Below are 13399 nucleotides of genomic sequence, written 5' to 3' on the forward strand. Positions count from 1 at the left end.
AATTTAAAAGTTTAATAAAAAAGACAATTAGGAGAAAAAAATAAAGTATACAGATACGGCCGGGTGTCTCCGCATTCAGCCAAGAGAGCACACCTTACTAACAAAGGATTGTCCCTTAAAAACAGAACCCTACTACATATCCATAAATTCTCATACATATTCATACATTCTTCTTAGGATCTTTGGTGTTCTTCTGTTTAGTTTTCTCTTGCCCCCTTCCCAACAGATCAATCTTCTTGGTGCCATCGAGATTTACATTCCCTGATACCAGAAATGCAATAAATTCCTCCCCTCAGAGTTCTGGTCACTGCTGTCTTCATCTGGTTAAGATAGTTTACAAATGCAGGAGTTCTCTAGCTATTTTTTTTTTTCTCAGTCTTTGGGTTACACAAACAAAAGCAGTTTTTATTTTAATACTATGCCATAGCCTAACATATATGTATTATACTACTATTTCTAAGTTTCATCAATAACAGAAATAAAGAAAACTATATACAACAAAATTTCCCATTCTTATACACATAACATTCATTTTAATATTTGTGAAAAGCCGACAATATAATATATATCTATAACAGTCAGGTAAGCTACACTTTGTGTTGGCATGGTTAAATGATCCTCCTGAGGGGAAAAAAATGTTTGGGTTTTTTTTCATTTTGAAGTGGTTAATTAGATTGTAAAGGAATGGAGTCATTTGTATTTGTAAAAGGAAACATGCTTTCTAAAGCTGATGGAAAGAGGAAAAAGTATTTATGAGAATTCTGATTTCCTTCGTATTTGATATGATCAAATTAATGGTTTTCTGAGTTGACTTCAATTTGTGTTTAACTCACTCCTCATATTTTTTCACTTTTGAACATAATAACATTTGAAAATGTCTACAGACCAAGAGTGACAGAAGGTTAGAAACCCATCTGATTAGATACAGATGTTGATAATTGATGTTGAAGAATGTGAGAATGAAATAAAACTTAGATGCCACAGACTTTGCACTGGAAGGCTTATTTTTCAGGAGAGGCCATTTTGAAAGGAAAACATGTCAAAAATGTTCCCAGAGAGACTATAGGTAGTTTCTGCTTTCTATATATAATCAGCTGACAGCATGTTGGGGAAACCAGAAATGTGCTCACATTTTTCACTAGATAAACTGCTGATATATTACTTTTTTCTCAAATGGATATTAAAAATACACTAACCCTTTTTACAGGTACACACATTCACAAGTTTTAGAGCTATACTGTAAAGCAGAATGAGGGATTAGATATGGGAGTTTTGTAAAACCTGGCTGTTATAAAACCTCAAATCTTACCATCTAAACTAATTTTATTTCTTAGTGACATCCTTAAAATTACTTGGACAAACCGTTTCAGATTAAACTAGTAGAAATTGTGTTATTAATTTAAGACTTGGTAATATTTTAAATTAAAACACATTTGCTCTGGTACTGTACAGAAAGTAACTGAAAAACCACAAATTTTCCCTAGAGAAGAGCCTCACATTTCTTTGAAAACTGAAACTTGATTAACAGTAGAGATTTGTAATCAGTTAAAAATGTATCCTATCCCTTTCTTAAAGTCTTAGAATATTATTACACATTATTATTATGTATTATTACACATGATTCTTTATCATTCCTGCCTCGTGGAGACCCAAGAGCATTCATAATTTCAGAGTGAAAATTCAGTTTTCTTAGATTGCTTTTTGTGTATAGCTTGATAGTCTCACCCTCGCAGATTTATGAATTCATTAACAAAGCACTTGGTTGAGCTCCCACAGATCATAGATGTTGGGTTGTACAAAATCCCCTCGGCTGACTCAGTAATCCAGATGTACATCTAAACTGAGTTATTTCACTAAAAATTAGGGTTCTGCATAAAAAAAACCTTTATCAGCTGCCTATGCTCAGGCTGATAAAATACATGCAAATGAGAAAACACAAATACTTTAGTCTGAGTGGTTTCAGAGTATTAGGGAAGGTTGCAGCTCTTGGCTGCACAATGAATCTTTCTTAATGACAAGTGAGAAAGTTGCCACCAACTTGTAGCTGAAGTTAGTTGTCAGTGGCAGTAAATTATCACAACTGCAGCTGTTATTTTTACAAAGCTGACTGTCTCCACAAAGTAATTTTCCCCAAAAATGAGGTCTAATGTATACAGTGTAAGGCCAGTTGTAGGACAGACAACAGTCTAAAATTTTCTGACCTTTGTCAGCAATAAATCTAGGAAATTAAACATTTATTCTACCAAGTGCAAGTATGTAATGAATCACTTATTTACGCTACAGCTACATTATGGTGTTATCCGTAATATTTCTAGATGTGCTACGGAGACAGTTTAGAATTTGGCTGTAAATAGTTTGTGCTTTGTTGTGGAATTTTCTCATCAGTTACATTTTGTGATTATAAGGTCTGAATGCACCACTGACTCTAAAATTAAATCTTTTGTGATAAAGGGACCCATTAATTCTGTATCAGACTCTGCTGTGCATTGTGCTTAGGGTGGAAACTGCTAAAACCCATTTCCAACTTGGATGTTTACGATGTGTCTCCCAGGATGTGGCTGTGGGGCCGTTCCCAACGACCAACAAAATGTGTTGGTGAAAAAGGGAAGGGGTAAAAGAAAGGCAAAAGGAGAGGGATGAGTGGCTTTGACAGCTGACACTTATGGCATGTGCAGGTTTCTTGGCCCCATCCTGTTAATAACAACTTGAAGTTCACAAGATGGGCTTCAGGCTGTACTTCAGAGCTTTATTTTTTAGGATTCATGCATATAACTCTTTGGAGAACAGCTCTGGAAAATAATAAACACTGTAGGGTGAAATAAAACAAAGCAGTTTATATTTTCAATTAAAAAAAATCATAAATAAGGGGGAAGAATTTTGTGACCTAGGTATGTAATATGCATTTCCTCACCTTTAGCAGTACTAAAGCTCTTGACTGCAAAGCCTTTATCTGCAGCTGGGTTGAGATTCACTTGTGCTTAACTTCCAGCATATGTGTAATGAGATGTTTTTAGGGAAAAGGCACTGAATAATGTCAGTGCTGCATAATCCAGAAGGTTCCTACCAGCAGCTCATTTTCATAGGTTTTTTCCAAGTAAGACAACTATCAATTGAAACCTAGTATCTGTTTTTCATAAATATTTTGTTGAGGTTGTTGCAGTGCAAAACGACATGTTTTCTTAGTAATCAGGTTTTCTTTCAGGCCAGTTATATTGCTTCCTTTGTAATAAGCCTGTAATTTTATTGTAATGCCATTCATGAGCACATACTGGATGCATTTTTAAGCCCCCTTTAAAATGAGAAGTGAACAGAGCTGGACTAGAAGTTAGGTTTGGATCACAGCCTTTTCCATCTAATTTTAAACAGCTTTCTCAACCACTGTCATGCTCTGGTTACTTTACTCATCCCCTTGCTGTTGCCACAGTGCACCAGCATTGTCTCTCTGTAGCCCTGATGATTTTTCACCCGTGTAGTTTTGTCTGTGGTAGATGTGCCTCTTTGTTTAATAGGGGTTTACCTGTGTGTCCTTTGAATAGCTGAGAATTAGCAGATGCTCCGTGGCTCTTTGCACTTTGGTAATGCTGTGTTTTTATTTCTCTTGGAAGAACTGGTAGCTATTGGGATGTTTATTGGGACACTAATAAACAGGGCACTAAGGAAATATCACTGAAGATAAAATGATGCTGAAATTACTTGCACAACCTTGCTACAAAGGATAGAGGCAGATAATAGAGGGGTCATAGAACGTGTAATCTTTCCTTAAAAAACATCCTTGTTACAAGAGTTATAAGCTGTTAGCCTAAGAAAAGGCTGAGTGAAGATATGACAGCACTTCTTGTATGTATTAATTAAAAGATTGATGCAAAGAGGTGTAACTAGTGTGTCTGTAGGTAAATCATTCTCCAGCTCCACTGCTGATAGAGAGGGCTTCCAACAAAGCAAAGGAGCTGCAAGTTGGGCATAGGGAACCCTTTCTAGGTTTCCACTCTAGGGAATTGCCTGAGAAGGTTAGAAAGGCATTGGTGGTGGGAATCCTGTGAACTTCAGCGAAGAATGGTTTAGGTGTTCTTAATCCTGTGGCAGACAAAAGGAATTAAGTTATCTCCTGAATTGCCCTATTTTCTGTTCTAGGCAGAAACTTGTGAGGCAGTGCTGATGTGTTTAATAAATTCTCTTGCTCTAGCTTCTTTTAGTTCTTCATACTAACCAAAAAATGCAAAATGTGCATTGTTTTTCAGACATCTCTTCTAAGCATAACTTCTCTTTTCCTTTAAAGTCAGGGGAAAATAATTCCTTCATCAGAATCTTCCCTCATGAAATGGTTGTTTCTCTTGGCAGCTTTTCTTTACAGTGATTCACTGATTCCCTTCAAGACAGCTAGATAAAACCATGGGGATAACCAGAGCAGTGTAGGTAAGGAACACAGTGAGAGCTAAAATGTCACAGAAAAGTAAAATCTGGCATAATGAGTTCATACATTCCTAAGGTCCCCTTGATCATAACATTACAGCACCTTTCCTTTGAGCATTGCTCTCTTTGGATTGTGCATGGCTGCGTCTTCTGCAAGGGAAAACAACATTCTGCACAGGATCCTTATTCATGAGAAGATAGCAAAAATCAGGAGTGAGGACCATATCTTCTATTCCAGATTAGACATAGTTTAATTCCAGCCTACAACTAAGTAGCCATGGCATAGCCATGCAGCTGCTTGTATAATAATAACGATAATAATAATAATGAGAGGGGAATAAGGACAAGATGTGGAAAAGTGATGAAAAAAAAGCCTTTAAAAATGTGATTCCTCAGCCATTTCTTTACTCTGCTTTCTGGGGTAGCTGCAGAGATACTTGAGATTGCCAGCAGAGGGGAGGAGGTGTACAAATTAAAGGAGGAGTAAAAGGACAGGCATCATCCTTACTTCCACAATGACCACAAATAAGCTTAGAACGGTGCATTAAAAATGAAAACTGGTGTGTTAGGCCACCCTTCTAATTGCTGGTTTTCTGGACTAGAAGGAAAGCATAATCACACAGCCTCCAGGCCCTCAAATTCTACTCAAAAAATAAAAAAAGAGACTACAACTAAATCTTCTTTTCCTCTGTCCTTCAGGATGTAGTGCTCTTGTTTTAAAATGCCATCAGTCTTTAACTAATAACAATAATAAATGCCAATTTATTTATCTAGATCATTGCTAATGACCATGTTTCTGCCCTCCTTATTCTGTGGCTGGACATTAGGAAATACTGTGTATGATTAGGCTGTTCCTTGTGGCATAACACCTGTGTTGCCATGCTTATCTCCTCCAGTGGCTGGTTGGGCTCTAATAGCTCAGATATGTCACCATGGTACTGCGTGAAATATGACGGCTTTAGCCAGACAGTAGCATGTATAAAACTCAAAATAGTCAAGGAGTTATTTTTATTAATAGTCAAGGAACAGTAATTTGTATTTCTGACCTACGAAAAATAGTCTTACTCTGTGTAATTATCACTAAAGCAATAAAATTATTGTTTATTAAGTTATAAAATTGGAGCATTTCCCTACTGTTACAAATATATACCTCGATGCATGTGTGTATTCATTTACACAGATTCTGTCACTCTGCTGGTTCTTGGTGTGCAGCTCTCACTGTCTAGTCCCCCACTCTGATCCTCCCAGCTGACACTCAGTGAAATACAAGCAATGCATGATTTGGATTAAACTACCAATTTCTTTGTTGCCCATTCTGTTGGATATAATTGAATACATTTTCCCTCCCTGAAAAGATTTCCCTCCCTTCTAGATTTGTACCTACAGTGCTGCTTAAGAAATTAGCCGTGAGGCTGTACTCAGTTAATAACAGGATTGTACTTTCCAAGACATGTACCTGATTTCCAGACTGAGTTATCCTTCCACAGCTGATAGGAAGTTTTTTTTCATCGTTCTCACTGCCTGCTCAAATTTTGTGCTACTAAAGTGAAATATTTTACATTGGTCAGTGGCCCTGAGAGAAATAAAATTAACTTTGCCACAAGCCCATAGTGACCACATTAATTATATTTATCTCCTTAACTATTTATTAATTGGAAGGCATATTAACCATGCCATTAATTTTGTCTGGATTGACATCACACAAGCTTATGATTACCTGGATTATCTCATTTACTTCTACATTTCTTCAGGTCCTCTGAAAGTTGCCAATTTCCAACAAATGGAAAACATGATATGTCACCCCAGTGAGCTCTGCTGAAATAACTAGGTACAAATTACACAGAATTGCAAATATCAAATTACAAACCTTAGTATCAATTCATTAATGTCATCCTGAATTATTCTTGGTATGGAAATATTTAATAGTCTCAGCTATACTAAACATCTTTGTCGTCCCATATACACAACGGGAGTGCTTATTGATCTCCTTTTAATTTACTGTTACGAAGGCCAAGATTTCCCTCAGTAATGAATCACTACCAGAATTCCTGCAGCTTTGGTTTACTCAGGAAAATATCAAATTCCTTATATTCCCAATATTGGCAGTATCTTGTTATTTGTAGCTGGTTTTCATTATTAAATGCCTACATTCTCAGCCTCTGGTTTATATAATTATTATTCTTTTTTTTAAAAAAAAATTACAATTCCAACTTTAAGTCTGCTTAATTTTATAATTAATATGATATTCCTTCTGAAAAAAAGGAGGCAGTTTTTTAAACCGTATTAATGACAAATATTCTTACTTAGAATTCTTTGTTTCTTGCACTATTATTTTCTTGTTACAGTGTTATAGTTTCATATTGTTTTCCTCAGGAGGAACTGGCTTATTTTAAAGCTAGAAACACAGTGGTTTGGGTGTTAATCATGCTTGTAGCAAATTGTGTACAATGTTATGTTTTCTTGTACAAAAGTTACACTGATTTTTAGGTCTTTATGTGCTAAGGTAGTTCTTGGTGAATCTGCTTGTGCCACACACAGCATTTTGTGTTAGTGAGGAATCTGTTGCCTCCCAACACTTTGTAGGTATCACTGTGTCTCCCCTCCAGTGCCCACGTCTGTTACTCAGGATTCACTTACGGTGTGTTCATTTTCACCCACTCCCCCTTTTGTTACGTGCAGGTGCGATTGTTTGGGGATTTTCATTTGATTCAGTAGGTTGTAGGAAACACCAACTAGTAAACCATGTAGTATTTATAGGATACAGTGTTTATTTCATAAGCATTTGGCAAAAGGTGTTTCTTGAGGTGTCGGGAGCAGTGTAGTTTTTACAGAAATTGCAAATTCCCTTTCTTTTTTTTTTCCACAAGCTGCTCCATTGTAAACATCTTAGAGCAATTTTAGCAGTGAAGGAGTTATATTCATCACACCAGCTTGCTGCAGCACTCCCAAGGCCATCCTGTCTGTGCCCTAAGTGCTCACAGTGTTTGTGTGCAAAGGCAGAAATCACCTCTTGTGCCCCTGCTGTCAGTGTGACTTCAGGATGCTGGAAACCTCCAAGACCTAGAGTTAGTTGGATTTATCAGTGATGGCAGCACTGGGTTCCACCTGGTCCTTCTCACCTTGCTGGTGACACCTGGGACAGTCCCTGCTGCAGCTGCTGAATGTGCAGCTGCTGCTGTTGAACGGAGGGGAAGAGAAGAGCTGTTTGACTCACCCTGCCTGGGAGACACCAAGCAGAGCCTTTGTAGGAGGGCTGGCAGTCACATCGAACCACATCACTTCTCACTCCCTGTCCTTCAAGCAAATAAAAATCCCATGGAAGGCTCGGATGCTAATGAAAAGACTTTTTTTGAAGTGTTTCTAACCATCTCAGTTACTTGACCCACTTTCTGAGCGACTGCACCCTCTAATGGGATAAAACAGATTGACTTTCAAAGCAGCCAGTTTGTTTTTCTGTTGTTAATTCTTTTCTAGCCCTTACACATATAATACAATAACCTGTTTTTGTAACAGTAAGACAAACAGTTATGCTGGATGTAGATTACAGGGGACATATGAATGTTCAGTAAAGACTTTATATAAATCATCTCTACTATGGTTAATGAAAAGTACATAAACTGCTGTGTATATCCATGGTGAAATGAGAAAGTAACTTTAACTGTAGAAAGGAGAATTTATTTCACTTTTAAGGGCAGAAAAAAATCTGATTTCTTCCCCTACTCTGCGAAGCCATCTCATTTTACCAAAGCTTTGTGGGGAAGTGAACATTTGAACAATGAAAGGAGATTAAATATACATTTAATCATGATGTTGCATCTTGTCCAACAGGTAATTCTCTAATGGACCAATGAAAGCCAATGATGACAAGTTGTGGTCAACAGTCCTTGAATGTGCTGATGGTTCTGCTCTCATTACTCTTGTCAGCAGGTAACTTTTATAATTTATTTTTTACTGATGTGTGCCACAGCAAAAAAATAATTGCAATTTAATACTGGGTTCCCACAAAATAAACAAGACCAAATGATTGTTAATTTCATAATAAGTAAGTCATAGAATCATAGAATGGTGAGGGCTGGAAGGCACCTTCAAGATCATCTAGTTCCAATATAAATGAAGCCTCTTTGTATTTAAGAACTGGAAACTGGAATTTGAAATGGAACTGAAAATTCACTTTTAGAACAAAGCAGACTGGAAAGTTGGAAGAGTAGTGTTATTTCTTTGGATATGCTATTTTTTCAGCTCACCTTAAAGAACGGAATAATTTCTATACCATCAGAAAACACATCCAATTTGCTAAACAGCCATCCACTGGAGGCAGATCAAGTCAGATTCCAGTTGTGTTTTTCTGTGCGCACACCAGAGAATGTAAAGGATTGAACTTGGAATCTGTGTCATTTTCCTGAATCTAAAGAATTGACTGGACCAGAGTTGTTTCTCCTGATGCTTGGTAGTTCTGCTCTAGATGTTTGCTATTAGCACACAGAAAGGGTTTGTGTGGAAATGTGCTAGTTGTTTGAGAATTAGTTGAGTGCTGTTTATTAGTTGTATTTGTTCATCAGAAGTCATTTATGGCATTAGGGCTTTTTGTAATCATGAGTGAATATTTAAAATAAAATTTTGAAAGGTTCTCAGTCCAAACAGATTTGGTCTTACAGCTTTTTAGTTCAGTATCTTTTATCCTTCATTCTTGAGGCAATTTTTAGTAGAAAAAGATTTTTTTTTTTTCAATCACTGCTCCTTACTCTCTTGTACATCACATCCCCAACCACTGGAGTTAAAGCTTTACCAGGCACCATGTTTCTTAAAGTATCCTTGTGCTTCAGTTAAAATTGTTACTACTGAGTCTGTGTCTTTAATACTCTTAAAATATTAATATTCATATTCTCATCAGTCAGTTCCAGCATGTGTTTTGTTGCACAGAGTCTCATTGCTTGTTTGCAATGTTGCAGTTGATTCTTGCTAATGATGGTTCATTACTTAGCTCTGACACAGCCCTTTTGCTAACCATGTTATAATATTATCAATTAAAGCACTCCTCTGCTCGTGTAAAATCATTGCTTTCCTTTAGAGCCCTTCCCCTGAAATCCCATGTATGGCACTGCATTCCTAATTATGGAACTGTCCTCCTCTGATGAACTGGGATCAGGCACAGGGGCTGGAGCTGCTTCTTTGTCTTCCTCCAGGCTAAAGAAATTTCAAAAATCTACCTCTCTGCTGTAGCAATGAACTTGGTTATCAAGCGGTCTTCAATGAAGTGATCAAACGGAGATCCAACATCACAAAACTGTTCCAGCTGCTCCAGTCTCTTCTGTCGATTTTAAAGTTTTTTATACCTTTGCCACTCTTTATGGGAGACTTCTACTAGAGCTGTCCTGAGATCCAACTCCTCCAACCCATTTCCTCAAGATGATAAATACCTGTGTTGGAGTTGAGTGGGACACTGTGATTGCACTGTGTATGCAAATAGCTGTACTCAGCAACTGGAGCACACCCTCAAACCCCTATCCCCTCAAACCCAGTCATATTTTTTTTTATTTTTTTCCTCTCTTAGAAATACTGTCTGTGAAGTGCAATGCTTTTATTACAAACCAATTACACACAGCTTTTACTTCTTATATAATTTATCGATTATCCTTGATAACTATTGGTTTTGTAAATGTGTTTATAATTTTGTTGTTTCTTGGCTTTTGGTGTTTTCTTATCTGATGTCCTCTATTAGCATGTAGAGTCCAGGCTTAAGGCATCACAAATCTTTTATGCCAGCCAAACTTGCTCCCTTCTTGTTGAATTTTGCCACAGTCATCTGTAGGAAGGCATTTAGGTCATTAGGTGACTCACAACAGTCCAAAACAGGTAAGTTTCCATAAAGAAAAACTATTGGCTTTATGCAGTGAATGATGGGAGGGAGGGGGAAGGATGCTACTCTCACTGGAATGATATGAACCTCATTTTTAACCTGAGCTGAAATGAAAATCTAATGGCAAGGCTCCCTTTGAGTGACCTAGATATACAGGCTTCCATCTGTAAGATCTTGCTTAACTTCCAAGTCTTTGGTATACTAAGATTAACAATCTTAGTAGTCAATTTCTGGGTTGAGAATACTGAAACTTGAGGTATTTTATTTCAGTGCTAGTTACTATTGTGATGATTTATTTCATCACAGTGACATTTTAGCTTACTGGTTTTTCTGGGCTCACAAGGAATGCGTAATAATGGGAGGAGCACCATGCAGTCATGCTGGAAGAATGACTTTCTGACCACTAACTCTTAGATTGGCTTTGCAAATGTTGATGCTTACTCATTTAAAGGATTGAAACACATTTGTAAAATCAGTGCTGACAGCAAAGTTTATATTAACAAGCAAAAATTGTCAGATTATTTGCACATTACAGCATTTTTTCTTTGAAGTAGGAAATAAACGTCCACACAGCAAGTTAACATGTGGTAAAATGTATACATATGAATATTTCTGTGGTTCCATATGGAAAGCTTAATAAACACCAGCCATTCAGAGAGTCTTGGGGCTTTAAAGATTTTGTATCTAAATTAAAAATATACATTAGGTGGATCTCTAGCTGTGACCAGATAGAGAAGTAACAGTTTGATGTTTGCTGGCTGTGTAGTTTTTAAGGTAAAGTAGATAATACTTTTTTGTGATGAAGAAGCATGACAGACTATTCTCTTGAAGTCAGTTGGAACAGAGAGAGGATCACCTGCATCAACTGTTCAATAACTGTTTTCAAAAACAGCGTGAGAATTTGCACTTGCAGCTCCACTTCAGACACAGCTACACCTTTGTAACAGACAAGGCCTTTACAGGTACAATACTTTTATCTAAAGTATTTCTATAGAAATAAGGTCCTTTAAACCTGGGGATTTAAGCAAAGTTATTTTCACAAAAAAAAGGATACTTGGAAGAAAATAACTCCTACTTTGTTTATTGGCTCTCTGATCCACAGCGAAGCAAAGACAGCAACTAAAATGACACAGATTACAATAAATGGAGAAGGTGTGATAGGTCTGTCTGGGATGGGGTCAAGGCTGTGTTTTAGGTGGGTGAGCAAAGTAGTGCTGATGTCACAGCACTGTTGTGGCTGGTGACAGGCTGGCACTACTGACTCACACTGGCCAAGGTGGTTTCCATACCATGGGATGGATGCTCAACAGTAAAAGTGGGGTGAGAATTTATCGAAAAATTGCTCAGAGACTGTCTGGACATCAGTCTGCTGGTAGTGAGTGATTGCTTCAGCATCACTTGGGCTTTATTTTTTGTTGTTGGTGTTGTGGGTTTTTTTCTTATTTTCTTATTTATTCTTCGGTGTTTATTTTAACCCATGAATTTTCTCTTTGCCCTTCTGATTCCCTGGCCCATCCCACTGGGAGAGGGAAGGGAGCAAGCAGCTGTGTGGTGTTCAGCTGCCCAGCAGGGGTAACCCACCACACACTGACTGCCAAGTTCAGAATGGGATTCAGTCATCACATCGTGCATTTATTTAATCACCCACACATTTTGCTATTTAAGGATTTGCTTAGAACTGTTTTATTGCAGATGTTCATCCTCCTAGGACCTGAGGTTATCTTAATTCTCCCTTCCTTCTGTAATCATTTTTTTCTCAGTTTTCATTCTCAGAGAACTTTGAGGATTATTTTAATTTTAAAATGTGCAAAGGAGCTATGTAGGGATCAGGGAACACTTCCGCTTGTGCAGTTAAACAAAACACTTGGCAGTGACAAGCAGGCTTAACCTGAGTGGTAGTGACAGGACCAGAGGCCATTGGCACAAACTACAACCTAGAAGGCTCCTTCCAAATGTCAAGAGGAGGTTTTTCACTGTGAGGGGGACTGAGCACTACCACAGGTTGCTTGTGGAGGATATGGAGTCTCCATCCTTGGAGATACTCAAAAGCCATTTGGACATGGTTCTGGGAAACAGGTGGCCCTCTCCAAGCAGAGGATTTGCATGAGATGGCCTCCAGAGGTCCCTTCCAGCTGCAAACATTGAGGTTTTTGACATCATAAGCTGTCCTGACACACTTTTATTATTGCTGTGTTAATTAGGAAGGGATGCAGCAAATTACTTGTTCAAACAAACTCATTCCATGCTGTGTGGATTTTGTGACAGAATTTGAACATGCAGATTTGTTACAAGAGTTGCAGAGTGTGTTGAACACCTAAGTCTAAAGGAAGTTTCTTTACTGATGATAGTATCCTCACATTTAGAACACGTGTTTTTTCCCCAGGTAGGGCAAGAACAGGTAGGTAATTCGTTATCTCAATATCTGTGTTCCTTTAGAAATGGCTTTCTTCCAGCACTTTTAGTTCTTGACTGAATTAATCTACAAAAATTATTTCTTCTTTCGTGCCACTAATGATGCCAGGTATATTTATGTGCACACATAAATATTTAGAGTGAGCTTTCTTGACTCAGGCTGCAGAACAAGATAACCTTATTGTCAGTGTAGTACTCTGTTTTTTGTTCTTGGCTCCCGTTCTCTACACACAAATGAAGTGATCTCCACTGTCACAATCCTTAAATTTTGTTTTGAAATGAATGTATTTATAAAATTGACAAAAAAAAGTGTTAGGAATAGGCTTTTTTTTCTTTTTTTTTTTTTTTTAAGTAAGGTAGAAAAAAAAGATGATTAGACAGAAAAGGTGCACCAATGCAATTGCACATCAACAGGTGCTCTGTGCAGAGTGGTACAGTGCAGTTCAGCTAAATCCATGCAAGTCATTATGTGTAAACTCTTGTAGTGGTAAACTGACAGAAAATTTAGGCACTAAATTACAAGCGTTAATTCTGTCAGTCCAAAGTGAATGTATCATTTATTAATTGGTGTAACCTTATGAACAGCAGCTGCCCACAGCATTGCTGAGCCTCAGTTCTCCAAAGGAAAAGCATTTCACTGCTAAAAGGATTCACACTCGGCTTCCACATTTCACTTTCCTCACAGCTTAAGCCCTTTGGGGTGTCTGTGGGGTACATGTA

The 13399-nt window shown here is 37.6% G+C and overlaps 1 protein-coding gene across 1 annotated transcript in view; it reads left to right on the top strand.

Annotated features, from left to right (window-relative positions):
- Positions 1–13399, top strand: part of LOC131591997 (protein shisa-like-1) — a 79719-nt gene that overhangs the window by 33722 nt on the left and 32598 nt on the right. Inside the window, exon 2 of the mRNA XM_058863184.1 lies at positions 8239–8337. Coding sequence (XP_058719167.1) covers positions 8268–8337 — 70 coding nt within the window. The 5' untranslated portion in view covers positions 8239–8267. The remainder of the gene's footprint in view (positions 1–8238; positions 8338–13399) is intronic.

Source organism: Poecile atricapillus, chromosome W, assembly GCF_030490865.1.
Source record: "Poecile atricapillus isolate bPoeAtr1 chromosome W, bPoeAtr1.hap1, whole genome shotgun sequence".
Classification (NCBI taxonomy): Eukaryota; Metazoa; Chordata; class Aves; order Passeriformes; family Paridae; genus Poecile; species Poecile atricapillus.